General features: G+C 54.1%; 1 protein-coding gene across 1 annotated transcript in view; it reads left to right on the top strand.

The window, feature by feature from the left end:
• The first annotated feature begins 97 nt into the window (after window positions 1–97).
• The window catches only part of PPP2R2C (protein phosphatase 2 regulatory subunit Bgamma), a 130988-nt gene continuing 120392 nt past the window's right edge, over window positions 98–10693 (top strand). Inside the window, exon 1 of the mRNA XM_021677609.1 lies at window positions 98–167. Coding sequence (XP_021533284.1) covers window positions 98–167 — 70 coding nt within the window. The remainder of the gene's footprint in view (window positions 168–10693) is intronic.

Below are 10693 nucleotides of genomic sequence, written 5' to 3'. Positions count from 1 at the left end.
GGCTGCGGCGGCATGGCCCGCGCGCCCGGCGCGACCTCTGCGGATTGCATCGGTGTGCGGCGGCGGGGCATGCCCAGGGCACCGGGCACGGCCTTCAATGGGCGAGGACACGGACACGCGGAAAATTAACCACAGCTTCCTGCGGGACCACAGCTATGTGACTGAAGGTAACGTACGTGTTGTCTGAGGCCCCCTCCGGCCGGCCGCGGCGTGGGGATGCCGTCGCACCGAATGCCCTCCGAAGGTTTGGACCGCGCGCTGTGTGTCGTGTCCCCCCACCCACCTCACCCCACCCTACCCCACCCTGCCCCGGGTCCGGGAGGGAGGGAGCCCGAGGGCGCCGGCCTCCGCAGCCCAGCGCCCTCCTCCGCGCCGCCCTCCGGCAGGCAGCTTTCAGCCGCCAGGCCTGGTGGCATCCTGAATCAGCCCTGGCCGTCATTTGTAAAAAGGCCATTCCTGCGGCTAATGTGGTGAAGAAATCCGGGGAAATGTAGTGGCTTAGAATCCTGGGTTTGCCCTTTCAGCCCTGCCCGAAGCCCACAGAATTTTCTAGGCTGCCCACTCCCCGGAGAAGAAGAGGGACCCAGGGAAAAAAAAAATATCCAATGCCAGATTTTCCCCCTTCCCCCCAGAGGCTCGCTGTCCTGGGCCCCTCCTTGTGCCTCCAGAGGCAGGGGCCCCTCATGGGTGGGAGAAGGCGGCCGTTTGGGTTTGGTCTTTTATTCCCAGTGAGTTATACTGAGACAGAAGGAGCTGGCCCCAAACTGTCAGAATTTTCCCAAAAAAGTGGGACATGCCATCCCAAACGCGCCCTGCATTTGAAATCCCCCAAACTGGCCTAACAGGCCCAAGCCCAACCGCCCCTCCCGCGAGGTGGTAGAATCCAGGTGGTCAGCGCTGATGGGCCAGTGACTTCCAAGGGTCCCTCTACTCCACCTTGCCCAGAGAATGGTGGGGGACAGTTCCCAAGCCGCAGCCAGGGGCCCGCGGAGCGAATCCTTGATTGAAGATGGGGACAGCTAGCCGCGGGGTGTCAGCATGCAGCAGGGGGGACACTTGGGCTGGAGCCCTTCCCGGGTTAGGGTCTGGCTGCACCTTCCCTAGGGGCCGCTGAACTGGCCGCATAAGTGTTGGTGGGTTGGTAGCAAGAGGTCCCCTGGTGGGTGCCCCGGTGGGAGGGGCCCTGCGCACGGCGTTCCGCGGGACTGGCGCGCGTGGGGGTCTGTGTCAGGGAACCTGTGTGGGCTTGGCGGCGGTGACTCGACTCCCGGGTGGTGTCCGCGGCTCTAGTGCCTGGCTCCGCCGGAAATGAGGCCAAGCGGTAGCCGGAGCCCTGCGGAGGCCGGGGAGCGCGGGGCCAGCGCGGAGCCAGCGCGGGGCCGGACCCCCGCGTCCAGTCCCGGAGAGCAGAGGCTGTTTGTGTAACCTGGGCGGAGGGATGCTGAGGGGTGGCGCTTCCCGCCCCCCGGAGGAGAACCGCTGAGTCACGCTTTGCTGATGGGGGGGGGGGGGGGGGGGCAGGGCTGCCTGGCTGGGTGAGGGCTCAGCCCCCACGCTAGGGCTTTCAGGGGCCCAGGGAGCTGAAAGCGGCCCTTTGTGGCCTGCCTTGTTGAGGTTGAGGAAGAATAAGCGTGAGCCGGGGTGTTTTTTCTGCTCGCAGGCTGCCGAGAGCGAGCGCAGAGGGTGAGAGAGGCCTCTGGGTTGTTGGCAGGTGCCCTAGTGGTCTGGCTCTGGCTGAGAGGAGATCTTGGCAGGGCATCCCGGTCTGGCTTTCTGCCGGAAGCCTCTGTTTTCTCATCTCTACGTTGAGGATGATGGGACGGGACGCAGGACCCTGTGATTAAAAGTAAAAAGCCCTATGCCTGACCCATAGTGGACATTTGCAAACATTAATTCCTTCTTCATCCCACCCACTCCCCGGAGACGAAGAGGGATCCAGGAAAAAAAAATCCAGTGCCAGATCCCCACCCCCCTACCCCCCCAGAGGCTCGCTTTCCAGCTTTCTTCCAGAGATTTACCAGCTCTTAGCAGAGGAGAGCAAGGGGGAAGTGCATCGTTTGAGAAAGAAGTGATGTTTTTATTTCCTCTTCATTCATTTAACAAATATTTACTGAATACCTACTATGTGCCAGTCACTGTTTCAGCCCTGGGGACTAGACAATGATTCTGCCTTTGGGCAGCCTATATTCTAGAAGGGAGCGCTGTGCTATTGAGGGGAAGCTCTTCTCACTAAGTCTTGGTTTCCCCATCTGTAGAGTGGAAGTGCATAGTACCATCCTGCCGACATTTTCGGTCTTAGGGTTTCTGTGAGGGGCAGGTGGGATGGTGGATAAAGGGGCCGCCTGGGAACTCTAAATTGTTAACTGACAGCTGAGGTATGTTGAACACCTGCCTGTGCTGGGGCCTCACACAAGGTCTCGCATACCCACAGTCCCATTTTATAGAAGAAACCGAGGCTTGACTTTCTCCACATCCCAAACTGAGTGCCGGTATGTGTAGGGCATAGGGCTCAGGGGCTGGGATGCAGAGACAAGCGAGATCGGAAATTCCTGTCCTCAGGGAGGGTAGGGTCTAGGAGAGGAAGCAATCACTGTAATTGTTAGAATTAGAATTATAGGAGATTTCTGGCCTCCGTGCATGAAAACAGACTTGCCCAGCATTGCATCTTGCATTTTGTGCTCAGAGCGGGGGTAGGTTGCAGAGTTGGATGTCAGTTAGACTTACGTTCAAATCCTGCTTCTGACTCTTCTCACGCTTTGTAATCTTGGACAAGTTATTAAACCTTTCTGAGCTTCACTTTCTCCCTTTGTAAAGGGAGAAATAATAATAACTTATCTCACATTATTACTGTTGGGATGATCAGTGATTATGCTAATACAGAAAATACCCAGCACAGTGCTTGGTCTGTTGGAGGCATTTAATCGGTGGCACAGGTATAATTTATAAGGTTCCTGGAAGAACTTCATGAGCAGATAATGGATGCTGAGATTTTGCAGAAGACCCAGGTGCACAAATATCTGTCCCACTTGGTCATTTGGCCCACAAACGCTCACTCACTACACCCCAGTGGCTCTGGTCTACTTCCTGTTCCTTAAGCAGGTCATTTTTTTTTTTCTTGCCTCGCAGCATTTGTACTGGCTGTGTTCTCTATCTAGAATATCCCCCTCCTGCTCTTCTTATGGCTGACTCCTTCTCATCCTTTAGGTTTCAAGTTAAATGCCATCTTTGCCAGTGGGAGTCCTGCTGGAGTTCCTGAATCTCCTCTTGTAAAATCTCAAATACTTTGGGAAGAGTTTAGATTTTTGTTAGTCATTCACACCTTGGTATGAATTAGTCAGAGCTCCTGGGCCATATCTGGCTCTTGAGAAAAATCTAAACACACAGAGACTTCCTGGCACTCTCCTACCCCTGGCGGTCCCTCTCTCAAGGGTCCAGGTCCCTCTACTGTCTTGAGAGACTCAGCTGTACTGCTCTCCCCCCCACCCGCCCAACCTTTAACTCCTGGCTCAGCTCAGCTGATAGAGTGTTGTTGTCATCACTAAGCATGGGTGCAGGCCACCTTGGGACACAGAGAACTTTGAAAGGTTGGGTGGGTGTTGGGGAGAGCAGTACAGCTGAGTCTCTCAAGACAGTAGAAGGACCTGGACCCTTGAGAGAGGGACCGCCAGGGGTAGGAGAGTGCCAGGAAGTCTCTGTGTGTTTAGATTTTTCTCAAGAGCCAGATATGGCCCAGGAAAGATGCTTCCTGGCTCTGTTCCCTTGCTGCAGCCACAGAGCTCAGCTTTGGGGTGAGTGAAGTGGGCATCTCTAGGCTAGTCTGGTCTACAAACCCCTTCCTCCCCCTTCATGCAGCAGTGTTTACAGGCCTGTCCTCTGCTGGGTGTGGCTCTGGGCAGGCAGTGAGGGGTCAGATATGGGGGCTCACAGCCCAGGGGAGGTGGCAGTGGTCACTCCCAGGTGCCTGAAGGTGAAGGTGCTTGAGGGCACGCTTTCCTGCTAGGACCCCAGTCCCAGCTTTTCCTCCCGCGAGCGTCTCAGCCATGAACCTCTGTCATATACGTGTGCCTCTTGGATCCCCAGGAGGAAAGATGCCTCTGTTGCCCTGACCCCAATATGCTTGCCATTCTTGTGCATTCCATGTGATTTCAGAGCCACGTGCATATCCCCATGGATCGTGTGGCTGAGCAAATGAAGCAGGGGCTGGGACAAGGAGTTGGTAGGGTCAGGAGACTGTCGCAGGCCTGTCTGAACCCAACAGTGGGGTGGATTCCACGGCATGGAGTTGTCCTCATGTTTTGAACTAACTGCGTGGGGATCATGTCGGCCTTCTGCCCAGGCCTGGACCACACTGGAGAGGCGTGCTGTTTGTGGGAGACCAGTGTTCAGTTAAATTTGCCCCCCTCGTGGAGGGTATTGAGCCTGAGCTCCCCAACAGCCGACCCCTCACCCCACCAAGAGCATAGCAGTTCCCAGCCAGAGACCTGTGGCCATAGGCTGGGCCAGCTTGGCCCTGGGGTAGTGCATCCGTCTGGCAGTGTTGGTTCTACAACGGACATGGGAAGCTGTTCTGGGGCTTGAGTGGAAAGTAGAGCTGCAGGAAGTCAGTCTCTCTCGTGAAGGGACAGGGAAGCCCTGTTGTTGCCCGAAGCCACCTTGAGGCCACGAGGGGCGTAAGCCCTAAGCCAACAATGCTGTTGGTGCCCAAGCAGAGCATGAGTGGCATCGGGGACACTGTGACTCCCTGGGTTAACCGGGCCTGATGTCCACCCACCCCTGGGCTTCCCGTTCCGTGGGCTGGCACATTCCCTCACCAACAGCACCCTCTTTCCTGGTTATCCGGAAGACCAGGAGGCTCCCTTGTCACTCACGGCCAAGATCTGAGATCCCGGAAACCAAGAGGGAGTTTGATGTGTTCGCTTCCTGCTTGAGGAGTCCTCGGTGATGGCTTTCATTGTACTCAAGTCAGAGTTGCCTAGTTCTGGTTTCCCTTCCTCGGCTGTCCTGAGGAAGCATTTCCAGCCAGAAGAGAGATCCCGGGATCTGGTGTCGGGAGACCCCTGCTCTCGGTGGGGTCTGACTCTGGGCTCACCATCTTGGGCAGGTCACACAGTCTCTCAGGACCTTAGCGTCTTTAGATCACTTGAAACCAGGGACCTACCGTTGTTTGATGTGGTAACATGTCGTGAACCCCCCCACCCTGCTTCGTGGAAGGAACACTCTCTGTGAACTCATCACGCGAAATGGCTTGGTGTGTGTAAACATGCCGGGCCCAGAGCCTGGGACCCAGTCAGTGTTTAATAACTGGTCTGCCAACAATCATGCGTGCTCCTTTGGGGTTAGAGTTAGACTAGCCCTAAGAACCATCGTCAGACTGGCTAACCCCACCCGGTCCCCACTCCATGAGGAAGTGGAGGCTCAGAGGGGGTCCCTTGTGGTGCTGCCCTAAAGCCAGCCCAGGGGGACAGTAGGGAAAGCCAGCCTTTGGTTTGGAAAATCAAGCAGTGGACTGCTGGATCTCCACCTCTTCCTTCCACTTAAGAACATCACTTCCACGCGCAATCCTGGAGTTTCCCAAGCTCATACTGTCTCCATTTTAGGGGTGGGGGCAGCGAAGGTGGCTGCAGGGGGGTGGGGGGCTCACTGCTGGATGTTCTCCATTCAGCCACACCACCTCTGTGAGCCTCAGTCTCCTTGCCCTGCCTCCTGCCCTGGGTTGTCACATGGCCCAGAGGAGCAAAGGGCCCGCGGACTCCAAAGGTCCACCTCTGTGGAGGGGTTCCTGTTCTTATCGGTTTCCCCAAACCACCGAATGGGCCAGCTCCCAGGCTGTAAGCAACACACTCGTTTATTTTTAATCAATCCTAACGGAAAGGTTGGTGCAGTCACGGGCTAGGCTTTCTCTCATTTTCTTTCTGCAAGATGGGAATCAGATTCTAATAAAATTTTTCCACATCATCTCCTGGTGGTTTTAACTTGCTACAGCTTTTGGTTTTTATCCTTGAAGACCGCAGAGCCAGGGGACGTTGTTGTAAGATGTGGTTGTAGGTCTGGAGAACGGGAAGCGTGGCTGTGTGTCACCCCGGGTTTAATGACCAGGACTGGAGTCACCATGGGGATGAAGGAGAAAGGACAGTATCCAGTCTGCCCCACAAAGATGCACATTGTTAGCAATTTGTGATAGTTCCTTCCAGTCTTTTTTTAATGCCCACGTCTGTGTTTAATAAAAGCTGTAATCGCTCCATATAAACCATGTCGAAGGCGACTTTTTAAATGAAGCATGAGCTTATAATAGTTTCCCAGTGCTTGGCTGGCTTCCTGGTTGTGCAACCCGTGCAGTCACATGGGGCTCCACACTCAGAAGGACCTGTTTTTGGTTTCGCGCTCTGCCGTAGCCATGTTGAAATTTTTATAATTTTATCTTCGAACTGCGTTTTGTAAGTGATGGCTGATGGGACAGTGGATCGGGCACCTGAGCAGAGGTGACGCGCACAACACCTGTTTCGGCTGTTTTGTGTGGCTTCCATACACACTTACCTTGCGTGCACTTTGAGTGTTAACTGAGCTCCTGCGCGGTCTGTGCTCTTGCCCTGGATCAGTGTGCCCACGACCCTGTAGGCAGCAGTAGGTGCTGACAGCCTGGAGAAGCCACTCTGCTCCATGTGAACCAGATTTGGACGCAGAAAGGAGAAAGTGACATTCCAAGGAGCATGAGGGACCAAGGAACCCGGTTATCATACCCTCTTACCCGTATTACGTCCTTGTGTGAGCTAATCACTGATGCTGAACAGGATGACCCAGAAGGAAAGGAAAAGATGGGACAGCCATAGTCCTTCCCTTTCAACCCCTCTTCATCATGGCGCCAAGGGAGTGTGCAAGCATCAAAAAGTGAAATAAAACCAGATGAGCTGCTTGGGGTCGAGTCCCCACTGCCTTGTAAGAAGAAAGAACACGTGCCTATGGAAGCTACCAGATACAAATTGTGTATTTCAGTGATTCTGCATTCCAGTTAAATATTCTTATATTTGCATTTTAAACTGGAATTGCATAATAGAATGATGAGTGGCAAAATTCATGCTAGCAATTAAAACTTTTATTCTTTTCTTTTCTTTTTTTTTTAAAGATTTTATTTATTTATTTGAGAGAGAGAGAGTGAGAGACAGAGAGCATGAGAGGGGGGAGGGTCAGAGGGAGAAGCAGACTCCCTACCGAGCAGGGAGCCAGATGCGGGACTCGATCCCGGGACTCCAGGATCATGACCTGAGCCGAAGGCAGTCGCTTAACCAACTGAGCCACCCAGGCGCCCCTTTTATTCTTTTCTATTGGCACAAAGTGGCAAATAACACCATGGCAAGTCATGGGGGAAATGAAAGAGCGCTATATTTTAGTATCTTTTTTTTTTTTTTAAGATTTTATTTATTTATTTGACAGAGAGAGAGAGACAGCGAGAGAGGGAATACAAGCAGGGGCAGAGGGAGAGGGAGAAGCAGACTCCCCGCGGAGCAGGGAGCCCGATGCAGGACTCGATCCCAGGACCCTGAGATCATGACCTGAGCCGAAGGCAGACGCTTAACGGCTGAGCCACCCAGGCGCCCCATATTTTAGTATCTTTAATGACGGTTTCCCCCTGCTTTTTTTTAAGATTTTATTTATTTATTTATTTATTTGAGAGAAAGAGAGAGAGAGAAACAGCATGAGAGGGGAGAGGGTCTGAGGGAGAAGCAGGCTTCCCGCTGAGCCGGGAGCCCGATGTGGGACTCGATCCCAGGACTCCGGGGTCATGACCTGAGCCGAAGGCAGTCGCTTAACCAACTGAGCCACCCAGGTGCCCTCCCCCTGCATTTTGAACAGGGTGCTCTGCATTTTCATTTTGCACTGGGCCCTACAAATGCTAGAATTGGCTCTGCTTTGCTGTAGGGGCCAGGCTGGAATTCCAGGGGGAAAGGACCCTTGGCCCGCCTCCCATCCCCTCTTGGCTTTTGTGATTGGTGGAGATGTGAGACCTGTCACCCATTGGGCAACTTCTTCCTATTGGGCGGAGCTAAAGTGTTAAAGGTCCCTGCTCCTTGCCTACCCATTGGGCCCCTCACCCCGTGGGATGTTGCAAGGAGATGCCTATAGGGCTCTCATTGCAGATTGCAGCCTTTAGACCTCTCTCTCCCCACAGGCCCAAGGGGAGGAGCAGTAGACTAAGGGGTCCCTGGCTCCCCCTACCATTACCATTAATAAAGCAAAAAAAATTTTTTTTTTTTTAATTTCCCTCTTGTGCACCTTCCCTGTGTGGTCTCAAGTCCTAGCCAGGGGGAGGGGTGCCCAATTGGCAACCCCAGCGCCGCCCTCAGACTCCATCCTTCATTGGTTGCACCCTATTCCTGTGATAGGTGTGCCATAGTCCACTTAATCACCCCCTGATTGTTGGATAATGAGGTGGCTCTTTTTCTCTTATAACTAACGCCGAGTGAACAAGCCCCTTCTGTGTATGAAGATACCCTACTCCCATCCCTCCCCCTAACTTTGGAATAATTTCTTACGAGAGAATCCTGTGCATGCAATTTTATGTAAAAATTATGAGTGTGTTTAATGTTCTTGACACATATGCCAAATTATTCTCCAGAGAATTTTTCTGTTTTACCACATGCTGATCAGCATTTGGTATCCCAATTCATTTGACCTCTGCAACTATCATAGATGAAAAATATTTGTTTTAATTTATGTCTGAACACCAATGATGTGGGACATTTTTTTTCCCTTTTGTTCAACAGACATTTACTGCTCCCCCTTATATGCCAGGGGGACATGAGATGCTGGACGTGCAGCATCGAGGAGCAAGTTCACTGCTGTCATTCATTCATTCATTCATTCAGTCGTTGGACAGTTATCTCTGGAGCTACCCCTGTGTTCTGGGCACAGAAGAAGCTCGTGTGGCTGGGGCTGGGAGGGTGAGTGTGGGGTCAGAGCAGGGAGAGGAGAGAGCTCAGGCAGAACCTGAGGTTTGCCAACACCTAAAGGACAGAGAGTGAGAAGTCTGGGGCACAGTTGGGGTAGTCACTCAGGTGGGAAGAGAACAGGAGGGCTGTGGAGTCCCAGGCCTGCCAGTCCAGCTAGGAAGGGGCAGGGGGGGAAAGAAGGATGGATGACCAGCACTAAATGCTGCCATATCGCCAGGTAGAACAGTATTGGAAAGCGTCTCTCGGGTCCCCTGTTTCAGCTGTTCACACCCACTTGGCACCCTGTCCCCTGGGGCTCTGCTCGGTGATGCTGTCTTTCCATGAGCCCCTGCGGGCTGTAGCCCTGTCTCCCCACTCAGGTCTCCCTGCTGGCACACAGAATAGTTTGCTCTCTATTCTCTGCTCTCCCACACAGCCCCTGCACCCCACTTCTCCAGTCTCACTGCCTCTGGGGCAAATACTCCAGGTCCTAGAAGGCACGTTTCGAGAGCTCTGTGCTCCTGGTTTCATTTTGTGGACGCGAGCCAGGCTGTGTTCTTGAGACACGGGCCTGTCTCTCCCAGGGTCTTGGATGCCACTGAGAGAGAGTGGCCTCCAGCAGAGTGCCCTGGGGAGTCCTGCTAGGTAAACCGGGCCCTGCAAGAGCGATGCGTCTGGCCACTGCTCTGGTGTGCAGCGGCCCTCATGCAGAATGACCCATGTGGACTTCAGTATTAAATAGTTATAAAACAAACGTAATAGCCATTAATATGATTAACCATCTATTGAGTGCATACTATATGCCAGACGTGATGCTAAGTACCTCATCTTATTGGTTCCCAACAAAACCCAGTGTTGTATGTATTTTCCCCATTTTACAGGGGAGAAAGCTGAGGTTTGGGCGCTGGCCCAGAGTCCCATGCATAAGGGGCAGAGCTGGGGTTTGAACACAGGCCATTTGCCTGCAGAACACACTCTCCTGACCTCCACCCTGCGTGGAGGGACCGACAGGGCAGGGACGGGAGATCTGTTGAGTTCTGATTAGGGGCCTGGCCTCGGAGGGTCTGGGATTTGAACCCAGGACTGCCTGGTGTGGTGCTCATGCTGAGCATGTGGCAATGCGTCTGTCATGTCCATGTGTGTGGTTAAAGGTGATTGAGATGGGCCAGGAGGAGGAGGGATCCCCTCCACTGCACAAGGTCGGGGGGCGTGGGGGGTGGGGCTGGGGCTGGTCCCAGCTTTACAGAGGACAGGTGCTTTGGCACTGAAGGGAATGGCATTCTCCAGGTCAGGGAGCAATGCCCTTTGGGACATGGCATTCTAGTACATTCCAGGCAGGAAGAACAGCATGTGGAAAGTGACATATGTTTGTCTCCTGACAGCATCCGGGCTCCTCTGCCTGAGCCCAGGAAGCAGTTGCCAGGCAGCTCGGGGTGAAGGGCCCACCTGGGAGCCACTGTGCTGTCCCGGATGGGCCCTGCCTCCTTGTACAGTGGAGGCTATTGTCCTCCAGAATCCTGGGCTGAATGGCCCATTGAGGCAGAACAAAGGCAGCTCAGAGGTCCCGGCTGCCCCACGCAGGGATAGGATGGCCAGCTCAGGCCCGGGGCTTCCTCTGGGCCCGCCCGGCCTCCTGCATTCTTCTGCCCCGCGGAGATGGTGGCCCTGACACCTGGGGCTGCCAGTGCTGGAGGCTGGGACTTTGGCCCCCGGGGCCTGAGCTCTGGTCCTGGCCCAGTTGGCAGGTGCTTCAGCCTCAGAACCCGGTT

Source organism: Neomonachus schauinslandi, chromosome 2, assembly GCF_002201575.2.
Source record: "Neomonachus schauinslandi chromosome 2, ASM220157v2, whole genome shotgun sequence".
Taxonomy (NCBI): Eukaryota; Metazoa; Chordata; class Mammalia; order Carnivora; family Phocidae; genus Neomonachus; species Neomonachus schauinslandi.
Note: the sequence above shows the minus strand (reverse complement) of the source record. Positions and strands in the feature narration are given on the sequence as shown.